The 25,615-nt window shown below is 42.8% G+C and overlaps 1 protein-coding gene across 1 annotated transcript in view; it reads left to right on the forward strand.

Annotated features, from left to right (window-relative positions):
• Window positions 1-25,615, forward strand: part of PLEK (pleckstrin) — a 180,183-nt gene that overhangs the window by 12,377 nt on the left and 142,191 nt on the right. Inside the window, exon 2 of the mRNA XM_082250275.1 lies at window positions 10,815-10,959. Within this exon, the coding sequence (XP_082106401.1) occupies window positions 10,815-10,959 (145 nt within the window). The remainder of the gene's footprint in view (window positions 1-10,814; window positions 10,960-25,615) is intronic.

Consider the following 25,615-nt stretch of genomic DNA (forward strand, 5'->3'; position numbering starts at 1 on the left):
ATGTAACTATGTAGGGACACATTTAACCCTTTGATTGTCCCTGGTGTTAACCCCTTCCCTGCCAGTGTCATTATTCCAGTAACAGTGCAAATTTTTAGCACTGATTACTGTAGTAATGTCACTGGTCCCCCCAAAAGTGTCAAAAATGTCATTTAGGTGTTCGATCTGTCCGCTGCAATGTTGCAGTCCCGATAAAAATCGCTAATCGCCGCCATTACTAGTAAAAAAATAAAAAATGACATAAATCTTTCCCCTAGTTTGTAGACATGATAACTTTTGCACAAACCAATCAATATACACTTATTGGGATTTTTTACAAAAATTATGTAGCAGAATACAAATTAGCCTAAAATGATAAAACAATTTTATTTTTACATTTTGGGGGGGGGGGGGGGGGTGTTATATAGCAGAAAGTAAAACATATTTTTTATTTTTTTCAGAATTGTCTGTTTTTTTTTGTTTATAGCGCAAAAAAACAAAAAAAGAAAAACGAACTGGTGATCAAATACCACCAAAAGAAAGCTCTATTTGTGGGCAAAAAAGACATACATTTTATTAGGGTACAGCATCGCATGACCGTGCAATTGTCACTAAAAGTAACACAGTGCCGTATCGCAAAAAATGGCCTGGTCATTAGGGGGTAAATCCTTCCGGTCCAGAAGTGGTTAATAATTGAGTTTATTCAGCTTGAAATGGAGCTTAGTTATGTAGCATGAGGCTGTATATTCCGCAATATTTACATTTTTGGTAAACTCATTCAGTGAATCCAAGCTCTGCAAGCTAAAATAACATGCACTGCATTGGTGCATGCACACAGTTTTTTGTCAGTTAGTTGTCAAATTTGTCCGCCACAATATTGCATTCCTGCTATAATTTGTTAATCACCATTGCTAGTAAAAAAAAAAAAATAATAAATAAAAATTCCATCAATGTATCACATAGTTCGTAGACGCTTTTTAGAACTTTTGTACAAACCAATCAATATATACGCTTATTTGGATTTTTTTTTTTACCAAAAATATGTAGCAGAATACATATTGGCCTAAATTGATGAATCATTTTTTTTACATTTTTTTTTTATTGTGTATGTTTTCGAGCAGAAAGCAAAGAATATAAATATTTTTTTAAATTGTCAGTTGTTTTTTTATAGCGCAAATAATAAAAACCACAGAGGTGATCAAACGCTACCAAAAGAAAGCTCTATTTGAGGGAAAAAAGGACATCAATTTTATTTGGGTACGGTGTCCCACAGTGCCGTATTGCAAAAAATGGCCTGGTCATAAAATCTTCTGGAGGTCAAGTGGTTAATGTGCAAGACTAGGCTGAAATGTACTAGACAGAAGGCAAAGGCAGGCGTCTGGAAGTATCAAAAGCGTCAAACCAAATAGTAGGGCCTGAGCAAGCCTCTCCCACCCTCCCCAGCCTGGCACTCCAGTGATTGCTGAAGGGGCAGGGCAGACCTAAGAACTGAGCAATCAGAAGTCTTTGATCACTCGGTTCTCAGTGTAGAGCCGGCGTGGGACAGGTGAGCTGCAGCTTAGATCCATGTTGCAACCATCTAGGTGGGTATGTGTGTTTGTTTTGTTCTTTTTCCTGCACTTCTCTTCTAAAAGTTCACCATTTTGGTTTATCAGAGCTATAAATTAAAAGACTTTTTAATACAATCTGATCCTCAGGGCATAATCTCATATGATGTCTGTCAGACCTTGAGAAAAACAAGGCTGATATAGGTGCTACAAATGTAATAACTCCAATTTTTTGATTTGTGGTGAGAATTGTTTTTTTTTTTTTTAACCAACACTGTAGTAAATCCTTCAGGATATAGGATTTCATGAACTGTGACATAGATCCTTGTTTATATCTTTTTAAATGTCTGTTTCCTTATCCAAGTGGGTAAAACCTAGAGCCCCTTTAAATTGTGGTTTTAGCAGTAACACCGTGACAATTGAAATTGGTCATCATCATTAAAACCCAACCGGGCAAAGACATTGATGGAACTTACCTGACTGTTGTACACGTAGCTAAACACGGACACCAGGTAGGTGATTACTATGACAAAAAAAAAAAAAGGAATGTGGGTATTAAACATGATCTGCTAAGCCTGTATTACTTTCAAAAATAATTTTCACTTATCTTAGTGAATGAAGTGAACATTCAGTTTGCAAAGAATACCTAGTCATTTTAACTTTAAAGCTCACCCCCAGGTTTTATGTAGTTCTCTTGAACCAAGCTGGTCCAAAGCTATTTACTTCACTAACAGTTGCAGCGGCTGGGAGTGCTGTATAAACTGTATATAGCCTCAGCCACATGCAGTATACAGCACTATGTTCCGGCAGTGGGATGTCGAATTCCCGACCTGCTCATGGAACCAAGTTGAGTTGGGCTAAATGCTGCCTGGACCTTTACAGGAAGCTTTGCATTCACTAAATGAATGCAAAGCTTCCTCTGACTGGCCAAGTTTGTGATGTCATCAGCCCACCGCAGACAATCAGAGGAAGCTTTGCATTCATTCAAAAAATACACTCATGTGAATGGGTGAGTAGCACTTAGCCCTAAGTAATTTTGTTCCGCAAGCGGGGCAGGAAGATCATGGCCCACTTGTAGGCAGGTGCAGTTAGCTACTTTGCCACTAGGTGGCTCTGTAACAGAATAGTGATTGGTTACAGCACGTAAAGTCTTCAGATGCTAGGTCCCTTTTAAATACAGCCCTCCTGTTATAGGCCAGGTAGAGAGGGGCACAGACTTGAGGCATGGAAGCTAAACACTCCACATCTATGTGGATGTAACCAGCAAGGGTAGGCCCTGGGTAGGGCAGGAAGCCAAGTTGAGTAGACCTGCACTCAAGACTAGCTAACTGTAGTCTTTCTGTCCCTTATGGAGGTTGGGCCTAGGGCGGATTGCAAAAGGCCTTTTGGGCCAGGTCAAAGATCCTTGTATGAATCTGCTTCCCTGGGGGTCTCCAAGGAGAGATGTACGTAGCAAGAAGATGACTTTAGAAAGCACAGTCCTGTGAGTACTAATGACCCTGGGCAGAACAGATTCTGTAAGGGAGATTAATACTGAGGGGGATGCACATGCTTTCACTTGTGACTACTGCGGACCGTCCACCCAATGGTATTGACTGTGTAATGTCAAGTAACCCCCCGGAATGTATGTCCTAGTGATGTAACTGCAATGCTGTTTCCTGAATACCCCCAATAAAGTGCAGCAAAACTATTTCTTGTGTGGACATTCCTTCCTTGGGGATACAAAGGTCTATGGCTGGGAATGTCGTGTGGAGGCCAATTGCAAGGAGCAGGGCACAAGATGGTGTAGGGTTCAGCCTTAGCAGGAGGGATGTGTTCTAGTAGAACTCGAGCGGGAGTAGGGACTTGTGCTTTTGGCACCAAAACCAGTCAACCACAAAGCCCCTCTTACATGCTGCTGGAATTGTGTTATGTGCTGTATACTGTATGTAGCTGAGGCCAGGTATAGTTTATGAAGTTGCTCGCAGCCACTGCATCTGTTCTTGAAATAAATTGTTTGCTTGACTATTATCCTAGTTTGCTTGGCTATTAATCCTAATGTCACGCCACCCACACGGGGAACTGTGCTGTACTCATGGTTCCCTACCCACTGCGATCTCCAAAGCAGTGCAGGGACTTATTTCCTGCAGTTTCACAGGGCATGCCAGCCCATTCAAATGAATAGGCCCTTGTGTCCGAGCAAACGTGGGCCGCACGGCCCGCAAAGGTGTGCACCTAGCCTTAGGTGAACTTTTTAAAGTTAAATGAAACCTGGAGATCAGCTTTAACTTAGTAATTTAGGTGAAGTTGTGCTGACCTCATCATCCAGTCAGGTGAAAGCAAAAATCCAATTTTAAAAATATTTTTCTTGCATTGGATTGGGTGCTCTTTGCAAAGTAATTTTAACTTTATTTTACCTCATTTGCTAAGATGAGTACAAATTCAATTTGAAAGTGGACACGCTCTTCTCCTTTAGTATGTCAATCCTACTTTATCAATACGGTACAGCTAGGAGCCATCAGTGCTTCACTATCTCTTTCAGGTTTCCTTGATAACAAGTAATTTTCCAACATGCCAATTTTTTAAACTATTAGTCATTTATTGTAGGAACATACTTGTATAGCAGGTTGCACATATAAGGACATGTATAGTATTTGTCTATTACTGTATAGTAAATATGATTATACACTATATAGGATGAAATAAATCTAACGAGGTAATCTCTCTGCAAGATAGTATTAGATATAAATTTCAGTAGCGCAGGGATGGTGGTAACCCCTTCCCACCTATCAAGGTTAATTTTAATGGATAAAATGAACTACTACTCTTTCTGATGTGCCAGACTACACTTATGATCACCAGGCTATTACGCACTTCCTCATAAAATCATACAAAGTCCATAAATAGTCCATCAAAAATCCATAGTGATATTCATGCAGACAGTGGATAACAACTTTCATCCACAGGGAGTAGATACTAGTGAAAGTTAGAAGGAACACCGTCACTCTCCATCACCACTGTGCCGGGGGATATGTAGTATGATTGGAGACTCACCAGATCCCAATGCCTCCCCACTTTCATGCATCAGGCATAAACAGCATGTCACCAACACTATATTCCGTCCAACCATGAATCAGTCCTTAATTCAATAGTGGCTCCACTCAAATGTGTATGTGGGTATAAGAGACAGAAACCGCCACTAGCGTAATAACGTTTCAACCAAACAGTTTATTAAAAACATTAAACATTCCACTCACTTGTTAAAAGAGTACATAATCACATAAACCAGTCCGCAAGCACGTAGTGGGAACTCCTGTGTTCATCTGTCAGCTCCACGATAGACAGACCAATCACCAGAGGCTCCCTCCTTTCTGTATTAACTCAAATATGGACGCCGTATGGCCACGTTCCGATGCGTTTCGTCACATCCGACTTCTTCACCGGGGGCGTCTTGATTATACACTATATTACTAAAAGTATTCGAACGACTGCCTTTACACGCATATGAACTTAAATGGCATCCCAGTCTTAGTCTGTAGGGTTCAATATTGAGTTCGCCCACCCTTTGTAGCTATAACAGTTTCAATTTCAACTCTTCTGGGAAGGCTGTCCACAAGGTTTTAGGAGTGTGTCTATGGTAATGTTTGACCATTCTTCCAGAAGCTCATTGTGAAGTCAGGGACTGATGTTGGAGAGAAGCTCAGGCTCTGCGCTCTAATTTATCCCAAAGGTGTTCTATTGGGTTGAGGTCAGGACTCTGTGCAGGCCACTCAAGTTCCTCCACCCCAAGCATTCCCATAGACACAGTCCTAAACCTTGTGGACAGCCTTCCCAGAAGAGTAGAAGCTGTTATAGCGTGTAAAGGCAGGCGTCCCAATACTTTTGGTAATATAGTGTATTTATGGCCCAGCAAATTCACTTTTTTTTTTTAGCAGACTGGGAGAGATGTTTTTAGCTCATGTGTTATATACTACAAGCTATTCTCCTATGAAGCAGTGATGCATTACTAAGTATGGGTTCATAGTCCTGGGGATTTGGGGGTGAGTTTAGTTAAAGTTTATGGGAGAGGTTTCCTTCTACTTCCTGATCAGGTAGGAAGTGAGTGGAAATCTCCCCAGTGGGTACCCTGACTGCAAATAAAAACCTGACAAAGTTTTTATCCCTTCCCTGCTTTGATCAAAACAAAAGGTTTTGTACTGAGTTAGACGTTACGCTGATTTTCCCTTGATGATTAACTGGCAAAATGCAACATGGCTGTTAAAATTAAACTGACTTCCACAATCTGGTATACAGTACAAAATCAGTATCATTTTAATATGTGACAGAGACATTTCATTTAAAGAAGAACCTAATCTTTTTTTAAAAATAATTTTAAAAGTTAGCAGCTACAAATACTGTAGCTGATTTAGAAAAACCAGGTACTTGCCAGTCCATTGGCATCAGCAAGGGCATCCAAGGATCATCTGGCTTCAGTACATTCTAAGTCACCAACCCAGAACAAGTGTGTAGATCAGGAAAGAAAAAAGTAGCCAGATGTTCTTATCTGCGTTCTTGGTCAAAGTATTGAAGCAAGTGGATCAACATAACAGCTAGGAAAGTGACATTTTCGGCATGAGATGTCCACAATGACAGCTTTTTTAATATGTGACAAATGGTCAGTTGACAAGTCATTCGTCACTTTCCTTAGATAAAATAAAAAGCTGCATTTCATGTTAACTGGGTCAAGTCACAATTTCTGCTATTCTCCTATCACCTGGGTATCTCCTCCTTCAGGAGCAATCCAGCTCTCAGTAAAATTTGTCATATCTATAAATATAGCCATTGTAATGTTTGCAGACACTAGAAACATTTGTTGGTTTTAATAGCTGTTCATTGCTGTTATCATTCATCCCTATAGAGAGTCGTCACACCACGTCTTAGTCTACATCCAACACACTGCAAATGAAGATTTTATGCCTTGTTAGCTTTAATACAAATCATAGAAGCCAGATTAGGATGTGATTGGGGTTGTGGGCTTTTGTAAAAAATAAACTTCCAAATCTATCTGTTCACATCATATATTCCTCCAAAACAGTACATTTACACTCTAATTACTGAACAATCGTGCCAGTAATTACCAGCATTAGACTTCTTATCTCAAATTTGGTTAGGTATTCTTTCTAAAGGTCCAAGTGGTGGCCTGCCAAAGTAAAACAATTGGTTGAATAGCCAGGTTAGAAACTCTTTGTCCATGCCCCCACTGTTTGCCAGTTTAGAGAAAAGCAATGTTTTTCATAGCAACACCTAAATATGTCATTATAGTAAATTTTTACGTGTCACCTTGGTTCAGGCTCCTACTGGGGATTGGGTAGTATTACCCTGTTGAAGTTTACAATTTTGGCCAGGATTGGCTGAAATGCATGCGCAATCATATGGTTTTACCCTCTAATTGCTATAAATAACATGGATATACTTAATAGTTTCGGCTACCTATTTTTGGATTGTGTATCCCGTTGAGATCCCTGAGCCTTTTACCAAACTGGTAAGTGGTCAACATTTCAAGAGTCCCCACAAGACCGAGTAGCCAGTCAATGATGTACTAATCCTTTAAATTCCATTCACACTTGTGCAACTTGTCAAGCATCGTTGGACGTGAAAGTTGCATGACAAGTTTTTTTTCAATGATAACCATTCAAATATTTGCGACTTAAAGTTGCAGCGACTTTAAAGTAGTTTGTGCACTACTTTGATTCGACTTTCATGCAACTTGAGAGCCATAGACTTCAATGTTAACCCTCAAAAATTGCTTGAATTTCGTACCTGATTGTTGTACAGTGCAACAGTTGTCCATTTTCACTGGTCACTGGCACTCCAGAAAAAACATAGCCCTTGGAAACCTCCACCTCCAAAGTGGTTCTTTGACTTTCAGTATTCCTGATTCATGACCGGATTTCACAGCAGGCCACTAGCAAACTACATTTCCTGGCAGGCTTTGCTTGACTGTTACAGTGTCATCACTCAGAATGGTGAAATGTGGGGCATGAATGGGCAGATATAATGTAACTGTGCCTATTTACAGTTTTTTTTACTTTCTAGATCAGCCTTTCTCAGCCTTTTCAACACAGAGAAACTTTAATACCTTTCCATTCTCAGGGAACCCCTGCTTAAAATTACTATAACTACTAATAATACATTAATGTGATGGTCAGTGGGAAGAATAGTCCTTACACTTGTGGTCATTGGGATAAATTCCCCCTTACAGATGGCCAAACGGATCAGTGGTGTCAGTGGGAACCTATCCGAGAGACAGACATTTCGTATTGTTCAAGGAACCCTTTGCAACCTCTGGAGGAACCCTGGTTGAGAAACTCTGATCTCGATCCTGACTATACAGGACTAAAAAGGTGAAGTAGGTGACCAGCCATTCAAGCTTACTGATACTCCCAGCTGAGACTGGTCACTATATCAGGAGCTAATAGTTAGAAGACCACTTCACGATAGGAGTATTGGCAGATTACTTATTAGGGAATGCATTCCTATGGAACATTTTACCTATTCATCATTTAAAAAGGGATCAACATCCTGGTACCTTTTTTATCTGTTTATCTTTAAGACTTCAGAAATGTAATATATACAGTCTGGAGAAGAATGATTGAAACTTTTTTAATTCATCAAGGCAGTGGCGGAACTACCAGAGTCGCAGCAGTTGCCATTGCGAATGGGCCCTGGAGTTCCGCCACTGTGGGGGGGGGGCGGCGGGCCCACCTGTTTATCTGTCAGTCCATTAGTTTATTCCTTCGGCCGTGTGGGGGGGTGTGGCCGGCCGCTGAGGGGAGGCAGAGCTGAGCACAAGAGTCTGGAGCCCCGCCTATCCTCTTCAGGGATTGAGAGAAGCAGTGTGCATGGAGGAGGAGATTAAAAAAAATCAGCTGATACCAATAGAGATGGGGGGGGGGGCTCTCCTCTGTGCAAGGAGACCCCATGGAGGCTTGTGTAGTGGATGCTAAGGGGGAATGGACTGACTGACAAGGTAAGTGACATATTGCTAGTGCAACTGTACCCATCCGCCACCACCTCTGCCTCTTACTGATCCCCCCACGACAGATCTCATCCCTATTCCCCCATTACCTCTACAACAGATAGGAATGAGATCTGTGGTGGGGGGGATCAATAAGAAGCAGAGGTGGTGGGGGGAAGATGACATCACTGCTGTCACTAATTCCACCCCCTCACCACCACCGCTGTCACTAATTCCACCCCATCACCACCGCCGCTGTCACTAATCCCACCCCCCTCACCACCACCACTGTCACTAATCCCACCCCCTCACCATCACTGCTGTCACTAATCTTACCCCCCTCACCACCACTGCTGTCGCTTATCCCACCTCCCTCACCACCACTGCTGTCACTAATCCCACCCCCTTCACCACCACCACTGTCACCAATTCCACCGTCGTCACCACCACCGCTGTCACTAATCCTACCCCCTCACCACCACCGCTGTCACTAATCCCACCCGCCTTACCATCACTGCTGTCACTAATCCCACCCCCCTCACCATCATTACTGTCACTAATTCTACCCTCCCTCACCACCAGCGCTGTTACTAATCCCACCCCCCTCACCATCACTGCTGTCACTAATCCCACCCCCCACCATCACTGCTGTCACTAATCCCACCCCCCTTACCACCACTTCTGTCACTAACCCCACCCCCCTCACCACCACTGCTGTCACTAACCCCACCCCCCTCACCACCACTGCTGTCACTTATCCTTCCCCCTCACCACCACGGCTGTCACTGATCCTACCCCCCTCAGCACCATCGCTGTCACTGATCCTACCTCCCTCACCACCACCGCTGTCACTGATCCCACCCCCCTCACCACCACCGCTGACTTTGATCCCACCCCATTCACCCCCACCACTGCCACTGCTTCCACCCCATTCACCACCACCGCTGCCACTGATCCCACCCCGTTCACCACCACCGCTGCCACTGATCCCACCCCGTTCACCACCACCGCTACCAATGATCCCACTATTTGCTGCCCCCGCCGCCTCTTTTATCCAAGTGTGCGGGTATGAAGCATGGGGCTGGGTCGCCCCACTAATCTCATCTCCACGGCTGCCACTGATCTCATTCCCACCACTGCCACTGATCTCATTACCCCCCCCCACCACCGCTGCCAATGATCCCCTCCCATCCCCCACCACTACCACCACCACTCATCCCACCACCGCTGCCACTGATTCCATCCCACCATCACCTCTGCCACTCATCCCATCCCCCCACCACTACCACCACCACTGCCACTCATCCAATTCCATGTACCCCACCACTACTGCTGCCACTGATCCCATTCTCCCCCACAGCTGCCACTCATGCCATCTTTTTCCACTGCCACTTATTCCATCCCCCCAATTACCACTGCCACTCATCCCATTCCATCCCCCCATCACTACTACCAGCACTGAAACTCATTCCAACCCCATGCTCCAGGGGGCCCAAGCCTCAACCCTGTAGACCTGGATAGAAGGGGCGGCAGGGGCGGCATATAGAGGAACCAATCCCCCCTCTGCTGCAGGAAGAAAATGTAGGGGATCAGTTCCTCTATATGCTGCCCCCCCGCCACCCCTTCTATCCAGGTGTACAGGTGTGATGCAGGGGGGCTAAGTTGCCCCAGGGGTCAAGGGGGCCCTTCATGGTTTCTTGCACCGGGGCCCTGAAGGTTCTGGTTACGCCTCTGCATCAAGGGGGTGAATAAGGTTCAGGAAAGCAGTTTGTCCAATATGAAACCAAAATCAAGAACATGGGGACATGACCTCAAACTAACTGGAGGAAAGTTCAAAACGAATCATAGAAAGTATTATTTTTCTGAAAGGGTAGTTGATGCTTTGAATAAGCTTCCAACAGAGGTAGTGAGACAATCAACAGTAAATGGCTTCAAACATGCTTGGGATACACATAAATATATACTCTATACTATAAATGTTAGCAAAAAAAAAAATACAAAACATTTAAAAAGAAAAAAAAAAAAAACGGGCAGACTGGATGGACTACTCAAATCTTTTTCTGCCATCACTTTTTCTATGTTTAAAACAAAAAACAGTTTAATTTGCCATAAAATGAGGCAAAAAAAAAAAAATCCACTTCCTTGCAGAATGCAGAAATTGCAGATATCTGTTCTTGGTCTAAAAAGGTCAGAGAACAAGGACACCAGCACAGCCTTTTTATTATTATTGATCAAATGTCTCTGTGGCTCATGATTAAGGCATTTTAATCCGTGTAGCTGTTTATTGATCTGTACAATGATATCTGTTTCAGGACTTTGAATTTAGGTGGAACCATCATTCCGCTGGAGGAGAAATCCAGAGACCCGCAGGTTGTCTGTTACACAGCGTTCTATGATACAGAGGGAGTGACCCACACCAAGAGTGGGGAGAGGCAGCCCCTGCAAGTCATCATCCAGGTATTAATCCATCATTGCTTGATAAGTATAATATTGCTAAATAGAAGTCTGTTATTTAATTAATTAAAGGGCAAGTCCGCCCAAACCTGATATTTCAGTGTTTTCTAGATGGCCATGTGCTAAATTATCTGTTTCTTATTTTTGACTGGGACTCTGATGGTAAAAGATTTATCTTTCCTATGAACATTAATTTTGTAGAAGGAGGGGTAAGAATACAAGTATAAAGGGATTTATGTTGTGGAGATCTTGCCTCTGTCCATGAGAGGTAGCCAGTGTCTATCTGCCATAATCTGTACAAAAATAGATTTTTGGTGCACTAACCCTTTAGGACCCATTCACACCTATGCATCCATATTGCTGTGAAACGCACGTCAGTGTGCATTATTTATTTATTTTTTATAAATTCAATGTTTATTAGGAGAGGAAAAGGCATACAATACAGGCAAGATCAACATTACAGGTCCATATACAAAATTACAGACAGAGAACAATTTAAGAGTGAATACCAGCAATCACAGTATATGTGACCAGTGTAGAAGACGTCAGAGAAAATTGCTACAGGAAGTTAGGCCCCCGGAGAGGTCTCACCCTCCACCGGCATCCATCACATGGCCGGGGTACGGAGGTGGAGAGAAACAATCCGGGCGGACCCATCCTCCCACAGTCGACGAGAGGGAACATGAGTGTGTATGCCCATGGGAAGGGAAAAAAAAACAAAAGAAAAAAAATTTAGTGATTTTCATTCCCCTTCCTCTCAATTTTCCTTTGGTTTAGAAGGTGGGAAGAACCCACAGAGTGAGAGGGAAAGGGGGTGGAACAAGAGAGGGGGGAAGTAATAAAGGAAGAAGGAGGGGATGGGGGGGGGGATGGCCACCCAGTCCGCTGATAGCAAGCTAGGCCACCAAGTCTTTGTATTCTGCGGAAAAACTGAACTCATGCCAGTAGTACCATCTTTTGAGGAACTTCTCCCTATTGCCCCCGTCAGTAGCCACAAGATCTTCCATTTCCTTGATACTTGCTACCTTCCGTATCCACATAGCTACCGTGGGAGGTTGTGACTGTTTCCAGAGAAGAGGGATACAGCTCTTGGCTGCCGTGAAAAGGAGCAGCAGGATTGATTTTCTATAGGACGCTCACGGGAAACTATTGTGGTGAAGGAGGAAGAGAGCAGGACTCAAAGTGAGAGCATGGTCCCTGAACTTTTGTGCGATGCGCAAGACCTCAACCCAAAAGGGTTGCAGGTGGCTGCAGGACCAAAAGATGTGGAGAAGAGAGCCCACCTCCTCACCGCATCACCAGCGAGGTCAGAGCAGGAAGGGAACATCTTGCGTAACCTGACCGAGGTGTAGTACCACCTGGTCAAAAACTTGTATCCCGCCTCCTGATATTTGGAACAGGTGGAGGTTTTATAAGTGAAGAAGAAAATACGATCAACTTGGTGGTCCGAGAAAGAGAGGCCCAGGTCACGTTCCCAGCGGTCAGTGTGCATTATAACATGACAAAAATAGGTGATAATATATGCACATAGATGTGATTGCAGTCTAAAAGGCTAAATGCACTTTTAAAAAAAAGCATGCTCATATTTATTTTTAATTCTTATTCTTACAGAAGCCTGGAAAGTATTCCACCCGCAATCAGTGGATTGCGCGATCAATGTCAGGCTCTTGAAAACACTTACTGCCCATACCTGTATACAGGCTTTCATTTGCAGCACTGGAGGATGTTTCAATAGACTATGAATGCACTTAGAGTGCCTTGAAAAAGTATTCACACCCCTTGCAATTTTCCACATTTTGTCATACTACAACCAAAAACATAAATGTATTTTATTGGGATTTTATGTGATAGACCAACACAAAGTGACACATATTTGTGAAGTGAAAGGAAAATGATAAATTGTTTTCAGATATTTATTTGTTAAAAAAAAAAATTGCAAAGTGTGGCGTGCATTTGTATTCAGCGATCCTGAGTCAATACTTTGTAGAACCACCTTTCGCTGCAATTACAGCTGCAAGTCTTTTTGGGTATGTCTCTACCAGCTTTGCACATCTAGAAAGGGATATTTTTGCCCATTCTTCTTTGCAAAATAACTCAAGCTCTGTCAGATTGGATGAAAGCATCTGGGAACAGCAATTTTCAAGTCTTGCCACAAATTCTCAATTGGATTTAGGTATGGACTTTGATTGGGCTATTCTAAAACATGAATATGCTTTGATCTAAACCATTCCATTGTAGCCCTGGCTGTATGTTTAGGGTCCTTGCCCTGCTGGAAGGTGACCCTCTGCCCCAGTCTCAAGTCTTTTGCAGACTCTAACAGGTTTTCTTCTAAGATTGCCCTGTATTTAGCTCCATACATATTTCTATCAACTCTGACCAGCTTCCCGGTCCCTGCTGAGGAAAAGAATCCCCACAACATGATACTGTCACCACCATGTTTCACAGTGGGGATGGTGTGTTCAGCGTGATGTGCAGTGTTAGTTTCCACCACACATAGCATTTTGCTTTTAGGCCAAAAAGTTAAATTTTGGTCTCATCTCACTAGAACACCTTCTTCCACATGTTTGCTGTGTCCCCCACATGGCTTCTCGCAAACTGCAAAGTGGACTTCTTATGGCTTTCTTTCAACAATGGCTTTCTTCTTGCCACTCTTCCATAAAGGCAAAATTTGTGGAATGCACAACTAATAGTTGCCATACTCTTTCCATTTTCGGGTGATGTATTGAACAGTGCTCCATTAGATGTTCAATGCTTTTGAATATTTTTTTATAACCCAACCCTGCTTTAAACATCTCCCCAACTTTGTCCCTTACCATGATGCTGTTTGTTCACTAAGGTTATCTAACAAACCTCTGAGGCCTTCACAGAACAACTTTATTGATACTGAGATTAAATTACACACAGGTGGACTCTATTTACTAATTCAGTGAGTTCTGAAGGCAATTGGTTTCATTCGATTTTAGTTCGGGGTGTCAGAGTAAAGGGGGTTGAATACAAATACACGCCACACTTTTCAGATATTTATTTGTAAAAAAATGTTGAAAACCTTTTATCATTTTTATTCCATTTCACAATTATGTGTCACTTATAGAATCCCAATAAAATACATTTATGTTTTGGGCTGTAACATGACAAAATGTGGAAAATTTCAAGGGGTGTGAATACTTTTTCAAGGCACCATATTACTGCACCTGTAATCCATTTAGAAGTACAAGTCTACTGCAGGGGCAGATGGGACTTGCATTCTGTTCATTCACAGATCTCTGTAAATGAACGATACAGGTGATATCAAAAGTGACAGCGGCTGTGTGTGAGAAGAAACCCAGCATACTGTCACCAGGTGGGTGGGGGGCAATGTGAGGCTGGGGGGGGGGATGTGCAACATATTACATGTTACACCCTAATTAGGGGTGAACATGTAACATGGTGCAACAGGTGAACTTAGCCTTTACTGTATTTTTTGCATTTTGTTCAAATCTATTATTTCCATTTTCTCTATTGTTCATTGACAGACGCAGCTTCATATCTTCTTGACCATTGTGTTATGCTGCCCCCTACAGGATTAGGATACTAAGCAGGAAAAAGCTTTACCTTGTCTATTGGGCAGTCCCTGTAGGCTTTTCGCCATCAAGCGTTAGTGATGCAAGTTTGCAAGGCGGCAACTTGGTTGTCGGTGCACACATTCTCATAATTCTACAAAGTAGATGTGTTGGCATCTTTGGATGCCTCTTTTGGCTGCAAGGTTTTGCAGGCTGCTGTCTAAAAGAGATTTTTTTTTTTCTCTTTGAGGGTGTATGTTTTTTTCTAGGTGAGCTCCAGTTGTTCCTGGTTGAGCTCCTTGTTACCTGGTTTGCTACGTTTAGCGTTTGGGGAATTACGTTCTTCTTTGCGTTGTTTTTCCCACCACTCATGCAAATACTGCTTTGTGACGTCCCAATGATCAAGAAGATATGAAGCTGCGTCTGTCAATGAACGATAGAGAAAACTGGATTTTTGACTTACTGTAAAATCTTTTTCTATGAAGTTCATTGGCAGACGCAGCACCCGCCCCTCTAATTATGAGTGGAATGGGGTTGTTGCCTTCTAAACACTGCTTGCAACAAAACTGGGGGCTGTAGCAAAGTGTGTGGGGTTATGCCTGCAGGGACTGCCCCACAGGCATGGTAAAGCTTTTTCCTGTCTGGTGTCTTACTCTTGTAAGGGGCAGCATAACCCAATGGTCAAGACGATATGAAGCTGCGTCTGTCTATGAACTTCAGAGAAAAGGATTTTACGGTAAGTCAAAAAATCCAGTTTTTTTTCTTTGATTGCGGTAGCTTGCAGATTGTCTGTGAATGGTTTTATTCACCCAGGTCATGGTACTGGACTTATAATGTTATAATGTTGAAAATGATACACTGCTCATCCAAGCTGGTTGCTTAGTTTTATTGAACGTCAGGAATGCCTGGTACCCCGGTATTTATAACCACATGGGTAACTAGGAGGGTAACATGGGTAACTTGAACATCTATCTCCAAATAAGAATGGAGTTCTTCAACACCGCCTGTCACCCACATATAATTTTAACATTTCTACCCTGGTGATTGGACAACAATTCATATCTTCATGTCATTTTAACAATTACCATCTGCCAGACTTCATGGCACCATGGGACCAGATTATCTAGTAAGAGAGGGTGGTATCACAAACTCTCAGAATCAGGCTAGACATATTCCTTGGTGACTGGATTAGTTATGTGCGTGGCCATAACTGCTGGGGTATGTTTCTGCCACTCTAGAGCTAAGAAAGCTGCTTATATGAGAAGTGAAACAGCTTCAACTTTACAGAACACATCCACTTGATTAACCACTACTCACTGGTTTGTAAATTCCTCCCCCAGTTCAGTGTTGCATCATCCCAGCACACTCTGATCTTGTTAGCATGTCAGACTCAAATGAAACTGCGGGCTGTACGGAGTGGAGTTTATCATCAAGTAGGAACATTTTGGGGTGGATTTACTAAAGGCAAATAGACTGTGGACTTTGGAAGTGCAGTGGCACTCTCCAGAGCTTAGCAAACATGGGGAAGCTCTGCTGAATTCCGTCATCCAATCACGTGCAAGCAAAATTGCTTTTTTAATTTTCCTTGCATGTGATTAAGTATTCTTTGCAAAGTGAAGCTTCCCCTCATTTACTAAACTCTAGAGCAACTGCACTTGCAAAGTGCACAGTCTATTTGCCTTTAGTAAATCGACCCTTTTATCTTCGGAATGCACACCAATTTCGTTCAAGAAAACTGTTACTGCATTTCAGAGTACAACATATCAACCGCAAATGACAATTATCTAGCCCACAAAAAGTAATAATATCCAAATGATTCTCTGAGCAACCAATTTATTACCAAATAAAACTATGTGTGTATCCTCCAGTTGCTGCCAACACTGATATGTCTTCCCAGATCAAATTAAATTAAATATATAGTAAAAGTGAAGTGCAAGCACATAAAAAAATATTATATAAAACTGGTGAACTATAAAATAAAATTACCACTGCTTCATAAATCAACATAACATTAACCAGCTAGCCTGTTAGCCTTGAGGAAGTCACGCGGCAGAGTGACGATTTTTGTTGGGTTGGAGCCTGTGACGTCATCGCGCAAACCTGGTAGTGGACGAGTGGCCTCTTGGTGAGCTGATTCCGATCCACATCTCATAAGGGGGTAAAGTGCTTTTTTATTTTTAGGTGCTATCCTGCTGTGCACCGGTCCAATAGTGCACTATTTTTGTGAGTGTATTTTAATATTTTAATAAAGTAAAAGTTTTTTTATGATGAAAAGCCTGATGGTGGCTTTTTATTTTTGAGTTTAGGAGCTCACCATCTGGCAAAGGTGTTCTTTTTCTGCTGTACCTAATGACGAGAAATGGAAAGAGTAAAAGTGGTCTGGTGATAAATCTGGAGATATCTTAAAGTTGAACTACACTTCATTTGAGCACCACACAACAAAAATTGTATTTATTTCATTTTTATTATTCAAAGCCAACTCCCCCATCCACCTATGTCTCCATGCTTTATTTTCTTGAGAAATCACTCCCTAGCATTTGTGGCAGTGGCCATCTTGAGTAAGGGCAGATGATTCATGCAGCATTTACTGCCTGAAATCCACATTCCCCCTAGCTCAGGCATGCAGGCAGTAGGGTGTGCTTAACTGAGAACCCCCCTTCCCTCCTGAAGACTCCTGGGATGGATGACATAATTTGCCTAGACATGGGAACCAGGAAGTAACTGAAGCAATAATAAAAAAAAGGTTAAAACAAGCAACTGTGGTATACTTTCCTATCCATTTACTAATACTAGCAGCATAAGGGTGAAAAATAGTCAATATTGATTGAGAGAAGTTCAATTTGACTTCCGGCAAATTTATAGCTGCAGGACATGGATCTCACCGATTTATTACCAAAAGCTTTTTTTTTCTGTTTTCTGGTGAGTGTTTTATCCCTGGGGGGAGGTCTCACGAGGTGTGGTGATGGGAGCCTTTGGAAACATTGTAATATATAACTAAAGACTATGTTCCCTTGTTTGCACTCCCTGGGCTCTTTTTAAACTTTTAAATATTTAAAGCACGTTGTTGCATTTTTCAAAGTTCTGAGTTGCAGAGGAGGAATATCTCTGTTGGAAGAGCTGCTAATGTGGACATTGTTATATATAATATTTATATTTTGTATGGACAATAGAAGCATGTTCGAATTTTTATTTATTTATTTTTGTATGCTAGTATGGTGGCGATCAGTGACTTATACTGGGACTGCAATATTGTGATGGACAATCGGACACTAACTCACACTTTTGACATTTTGCGGGAACCAGTGACACTAATACAGTGATCATTGCTGAAAAAATGCATGGTCACTCTAATAATGACACTGGCTGGGAGGGGGTTAAACATCTAGGTCGATCGAAGAGTTAAATGTGTGCCTAGCTTGTGTTTATGAGATGCTTTTACTAAGGGAAGTGATGGATTTTCTTTCCCAATCCATCACTTTCCCCCTGTCAAAACAGAGCTCTGCCTTGTTTACATAGGCAGAGCTCGATTCTGTTTTCCCAATGATCAGCGGGTGTCGGCGGACATCCGTTTGCCAGCACCCGCTGATCGGCTTCTGCGGTGACAATTCACATCAGAAGCAGCGTGCCCCCTACCCGGTGCAGAAGTGCAGAATCACGTAAATATATGTGATTCTGCACAGTGTGGCCACCTTGTAGCAGTAAATCTGCTATGGGGAGGTGGACAGGTGGTTAAGGACGTGTTTCCCATTAAGGGCAACGCGCATTTTAACCTATTTATTAATATAGGTCACCATCTCCAGGTGATAAAAGCAGTCATGAGCACATATGGAATTATTATTTTTTTTTTTAATATAACGACTACTTTTATTATTATTTTTCACATTCCTATTAATTATTGCAGTGGACTATGCACATGTAATTTATTAGGTTTTCACAGCTGTTGTTTTTCTAATTTAAATATTATATATTCAAATAAATATTCATGTTATGTTGATGTATGGAGCAGTGGTAATTTTAAGTTTATAGTTCACTAGTGGATAATTTCTAAATATTATTTTTTTTTTTCCACATGATTGTACTGCACTTTTACTACATTTTTATCCCACAAAAAGTATTAAGCTGCAGAGGTACATTTATCAGCCAGAGAAATGCTGTAACGCCTATATGCGGAGGTAGGGCGGGTGTCTTTAACGCCCAGCCGCTGCACATATGCGCCCTTGGGGTTCTGAGGTTGTGTCCTGAGAGTACGCTATGAGTACACTGACAGCTCTCAGAGTCTATAATTGGGAGCTGGTACAGTGCCTTGCGAAAGTATTCGGCCCCCTTGAACTTTGTGACCTTTTGCCACATTTCAGGCTTCAAACATAAAGATATAAAACTGTAATATTTTGTGAAGAATCAACAACAAGTGGGACACAATTATGAAGTGGAACGAAATTTATTGGATATTTCAAACTTTGTTAACAAATGAAAAACTGAAAAATTGGGCGTGCAAAATTATTCAGCCCCCTTACTTTCAGTGCAGCAAACTCTCTCCAGAAGTTCAGTGAGGATCTCTGAATGATCCAATGTTGGCCTAAATGACTAATGATGATAAATAGAATCCACCTGTGTGTAATCAAGTCTCCGTATAAATGCACCTGCACTGTGATAGTCTCAGAGGTCCGTGTAAAGCGCAGAGAGCATCATGAAGAACAAGGAACACACCAGGCAGGTCCGAGATACTGTTGTGGAGAAGTTTAAAGCCGGATTTGGATACAAAAAGATTTCCCAAACTTTAAACATCCCAAGGAGCACTGTGCAATCGATAATATTGAAATGGAAGGAGTATCAGACCACTGCAAATCTACGAAGACCTGGCCATCCCTCTAAACTTTCAGCTCATACAAGGAGAAGACTGATCAGAGATGCAGCCAAGAGGCCCATGATCACTCTGGATGAACTGCAGAGATCTACAGCTGAGGTGGGAGACTCTGTCCATAGGACAACAATCAGTCGTATACTGCACAAATCTGGCCTTTATGGAAGTAGCAAGAAGAAAGCCATTTATTAAAGATATCCATAAAAAGTGTCATTTAAAGCTTGCCACAAGCCACCTGGGAGACACACCAAACATGTGGAAGAATGTGCTCTGGTCAGATGAAACCAAAACCAAACTTTTTGGCAACAATGCAAAACGTTATGTTTGGCATAAAAGCAACACAGCTCATCACCCTGAACACACCATCCCCACTGTCAAACATGGTGGTGGCAGAATCATGGTTTGGGCCTGCTTTTCTTCAGCAGGGACAGGGAAGAAGGTTAAAATTGATGGGAAGATGGATGGAGCCAAATGCAGGACCATTCTGTAAGAAAACCTGATGGAGTCTGCAAAAGACCTGAGACTGGGACGGAGATTTGTCTGTCAACAAGACAATGATCCAAAACATAAAGCAAACTCTACAATGGAATGGTTCACAAATAAACATATCCAGGTGTTAGAATGGCCAAGTCAAAGTCCAGACCTGAATCCAATCGAGAATCTGTGGAAAGAACTGAAAACTGCTGTTCACAAATGCTCTCCATCCAACCTCACTGAGCTTGAGCTGTTTTGCAAGGAGGAATGGGCAAAAATTTCAGTCTCTCGATGTGCAAAACTGATAGAGACATACCCCAAGCGACTTACAGCTGTAATCAAAGCAAAAGGTGGCGCTACAAAGTATTAACTTAAGGGGGCTGAATAATTTTGCACGCCCAATTTTTCATTTTTTTTATTTGTTAGTTTGAAATATCCAATAAATTTCGTTCCGCTTCATGATTGTGTCCCACTTGTTGATTCTTCACAAAAAATTACAGTTTAATATCTTTATGTTTGAATCCTGAAATGTGGCAAAAGGTCGAAAAGTTCAAGGGGGCCGAATACTTTCGCAAGACACTGTATGTGCTTCTGATCATGTGACCACTGTGATAGCCAATCACAGCTATCTTGGGATCAGAACGCTGACTCTGTCTCCCCCTGTTGGCGGGAAGAGAATAAATTCCTAAACTATCAATGGCTGTAAAGAAGCAGTGAGAGAGTCAGATACTGACAAACAAAAAAAGAATACCCCCACGGGTTTAACACACCTCTGTGTAGGCCACGTCACACAAGCAATTTTGTAGCAGCTATAGAACCACTCTTATTGGTGTTTTGTTGTATATTTATAGTGTGTTACCATGTGTTGTAGTAATGTCTATTATAGCATGGTACGGTGTGAACAAGCAATTAGTTGCAGAATAGCCAACTTCAGTAGCTACTCATGTTACCCAATGCAGCTGCTAGCGATCATGGTATACAAACAATTCGCAGCTGTATTGACAAATATGTAATCAATTACAGCAAAGGTTCTGCAGCCTGCTACAGATTTCCAGAGGAAATTAGCAAATCAACGTTACAAAAATGCTAACCTAAGGCCCATTCCCCCCAAAATCGCACATAACTGTGTGTTTTTGACTGCAAGTATGCATGCATTTGAAGCGCACTTGACCCAAGCTTAAATGCCTTTTGCTCTGTGTTCAGCACTGCATTTGCAGTGCATTTTCTATACATTTTGGTATTGGCTTTCTTCGCTTAAAGGATCGCAATACATTTAAAGCACATTTGTAGCACATTCCCTGCTTTTACGGTACGGAAAAATGCAGCATGCTCAAATTTTTAACTGCGTTGAACTGCACTGCGATGATGTGAACTTTGCCCATAGGAATACCTTGATTGTGGGCTGTGTGTGCAGTTGCAGTGCAGTTTAAAATGCATGCAACTGCATCCAGCTGCTTTCGGTGTGAAAGGGCCCTAATACAGCCCTTGGAGCAAAACAACTATTGGGCAATTTACCTGCATGTTGATATGAAATCATTGTACTGCATATGTTAAGCTCATTGTAAACAAGTGGTAGCATGAGATTAAATCACCAATGTAGTTTAGTGCTGAGCAGAAAATCCTCTTATGACTGTCAGGATCACAAGCGTGAAATCACAAGCATTAAAGGGGATCACTTATCTCAGAAGATGGAAGCTGCCATTCTCTGACTAACACGATGCATTCTGGGGCATTCCACTTTTTTGTAGATACTACAGAGATACCTAAAACACAAATACTACACCATCATGTACTTTGCATTTGCATCTGCTTCCACCTCTTCTGCATTATGTTGACTGACAGCAAAGGACATAACAGGGATTCAATTAGGTGAACCAGAAGCAGATTTTTTTTTATATTAGGTTGCAGGTTAGATACAAGCTTCATTTAAATATTTTTCAAGAGTCCTTTAAAAAGCAAAAGGGCTTTTCGCCTTGCAACAATTCACTTATATGATAAATCAACATTATATATTTGCCAAACCTGTGTATGGGTTGAGATTAAAATGTAATACAAACTTTGCTCTGCTGCAGCCATGTTGAATAAGGCCTCATTTACATGGGTGTACTCAAGTGCACATCCGTGTGAAGGGCCAGGTTTACCAGCATGGAATGCACAGATGTTTTGTACATCTGCAATCGTACATCCTATTCTTGTCTTTTGAGAACAGTGACTGTGCCTGTACATGGCCCTTTGCAAGGATGTACGCTTAAATACAGCTGTGTGAATGAAGTCTAATTATTGGCATCTTTAAAGGCTCAAATCAGCAATGAAAGCTTCTGATTCTGTGTCGTTTTTGTACATCTGTCTAGGCTCCAGAGTTTAAAATAGGATAATGAAAATATCAATATTTTGCAACTGCTGATTATTGGTATTGGCAGCACAAATTAATAACCAATAGTTTTTTATTTTTTCTGAATTCTCTAGTTTTCTACATGCACAGGAGATTAAGTCACTAATATCCTGCACCCACTGAAAGTGAAGTAACTGGTGTCCTACACACACAGGAAGTTAAGTCACTTATATCCTGCACACACAAGTAGTGAACTCACTGATTACCCACATACACACAGGAAGTGAAGTCACTGTCATCCTGATAGTGAAGTCATTGATGACCTGCACACACAGGAAGTGAAGTCATTAATGTCCTGCAAACACAGAAAGTGAAGTCACTGATGTCCTGCACACACAGGAAGTGAAGTCACTGATGTCCTGCACACACAGGAAGCGAAGTCACTGATGTCCTGCACACACAGGAAGCGAAGTCACTGATGTCCTGCACACGCAGGAAGTGAAGTCACTGATGTCCTGCACACACAGAAAGCGAAGTCACTGATGTCCTGCACACCCAGGAAGTGAAGTCACTGATGTCCTGCACACACAGAAAGCGAAGTCACTGATGTCCTGCACACACAGAAAGCGAAGTCACTGATGTCCTGCACACACAGGAAGTGAAGTCACTGATGTCCTGCACACACAGGAAGTGAAGTCACTGATGTCCTGCACACACAATAAGTGAAGTCACTGATGTCCTGCACACACAGGAAGTGAAGTCACGGATGTCCTGCACACACAGAAAGGGAAGTCACTGATGTCCTACTGTCAGTAACAAGTGTGATCAGAAATGTGTGGACTACCACAGAGAATATCAGGCACAAATGCAGTGTAAAATAATATCATTTATTTAAAAGATAAGTGAACAACAAACGTAAACTCACCTCCAAAATACAAAACTGAGTAAAACAAACCAGATAAGAAAACAGATAGTGACACACAAAGAACAACTGCCTAAATCAACTATTTACAGCAAATAGGGAATGCAAAGCGTAATCGTAAACAGAGCCAGGGTCATACATGGAAGATTAAGCAGAGGGAGCTCGGAGCAAGACAGGACAGGGAGAGGGTAACAGAAGATGGAGAGAGCAGGTGGGAAAGGATCAGGCTGCAGGGCCGGGATCAGGGTCCAGGAACAGGAAACTGGAAGCAGGCTACAGGAACAGTGTAACGCAGGTCAGGGGCACATGGAGACAAAACACCAAAGCAACAAGAGAAGGACTGACAGGACCTGAATGTACTTCCTGCTATGAGAATCAGGTGATGACTGATTACATGAGATGATCTTCAGGCTGCTGAGAGACACCCACTGGTGGCCCCTGAAACTGCAGCTTATGGATCTGGGAGCCACAGTGCCACCAGCAGGTGATCCCTTTCCTGACACCTACACACACAGGAAGTGAAGTCACTGATGTCACACACACACACACACACAGGAAGTGAAGTCACGGATGTCTTACACACACACAGGAAGTGAAGTCACGGACGTCTTACACACACACAGGAAGTGAAGTCACGGATGTCTTACACACACAGGAAGTGAGGTCACAGATGTCTTAAACACACAGGAAGTGAAGTCACGGATGACCTACACACACACACAGAGGAAGTGAAGTCACGGATGTCTTACACACACAGGAAGTGAAGTCACGGATGTCTTACACACACAGGAAGTGAAGTCACGGATGTCTTACACACACAGGAAGTGAAGTGAAGTCACGGATGTCCTACACACACAGGAAGTGAAGTTACTGAATTCCTGTGTAACGTGAGAATTACCTACCCCGTGAGCAAAACCTACCCTCGTCACTTCCGGCCAGGAACAGCTGAGCAGCGCAGCAGTGCGCATGCTCACAGCCCCAGATACCTAAAGGAACAACTGAGGAGCTGACTAGTGCGCATGCGCAGTAGTATGAAAATATCAGGGTGTACCGTGAAAAAAACCTACCCACGTGACGGTTACATAAAACAGCTGTGCTGCAATACGAGTCATCTCCGCTCCTGTCCCTGTCACTTCCCTGCTCTCTGCAAGTAAATATAAAAGCGTCTCTCGGCTCCGTGATTTATGTTTTCATACACCCGCCGCCGCTTTAATATTTACTTGCCGAGAGCAGGGAAGTGACAGGGACAGGAGCGGAGATGACTCGTATTGCAGCACAGTTGTTTTAATGTAACCGCTGCATTACATACAGTGCCGTGAACCGGAAGTGACGAGGGTAGGTTTTTCTCATGGGTAGGTAATTCTCACGGAACACCTGCACACACACATAAAGGAAGTGAAGTTACTGATTTCCGGCACAGACAGGAAGTGATGCCATTAACCACTTTACGACCGGCGCACGACGATCTACGTCGGCACTCAGCCCCGGCCAGGCAAACTGACGTAGGCCTACGTCAGCACAATTTGCCGGCCCTGTGCGCGCTCCCGCGCGTCCCCGCCGCCGATGATGACTCGATTGGGTTCAGAACCGATCAGTCATCAGGTCCAGGCCAATCATTTTTGGTCTGGACCTGTTGATCGGTCCTGCCCAATCAGATCATCCTCTAAGCCTGTGAAATGTAAACACAGGCTTAGAGGAGATGTGCCCTCCCCCCACAACGGTCTTTTCGGATCCAGCGTGAGAGGAGAGCACATCTTACTGTGAGTACTGCACCAAGCACACCCACACACAGTTAGATAGGCACATTTCACCCCCGATCGCCCCCCCAATTAACCCCTACAGCACCTGACACAACACACACTATATACAGCATATAGCATATACCTATATACCTGTATAAGTGTGATTTGTGAACAGGTGTAGCCCTTGCGACCCCCCCTTTTCCACTCAAATTACCCCCCACCCCCCCCTAATAAAGATTTAACCCACTGATCCCCCCTGAACCCCCCCTGATCACCGCCGTTAACCCCTACACCCTCTGTCACATCAGCACTAATACAAACGCAATATACGGTGTTATTGTATTTTTGTATTAGTGTCATTGTGATCAGAATTAGCGCAGGCGACTAAGTTTCTGTCCCAAGAAGGTTTAGGGTCCCCGCCACCCGCCCAATAAAGATTTAAGCCCCTGACCCCCCCCTGATCACCCCTACACCCCCTGCCATAACACACACCGTATACAGTATATAGCATTTTGCTATATACCCGTATAAGTGTGATTTGTGGTCAGGTCTAGCGCTTGCGACCCCCCTTTTTCCACTTGAATTACCCGCCACCCCCCCCTAATAAAGATTTAAGCCCCTGATCCCACCTGATCCCCCCCTGATCACCGCTAGTTAACCCCTACACCCTCTGTCACATCAGCACTAATACAAACGTAATATACTGTGTTTTTGTATTTTTGTATTAGTGTCATTGTGATCAGAATTAGCGCAGGCGACTAAGTTTGTGTCCCAAGCAGGTTTAGGGTC

Source organism: Pelophylax lessonae (assembly GCF_965119305.1).
Source record: "Pelophylax lessonae genome assembly, chromosome: 3".
In the NCBI taxonomy this organism is placed as follows: Eukaryota; Metazoa; Chordata; class Amphibia; order Anura; family Ranidae; genus Pelophylax; species Pelophylax lessonae.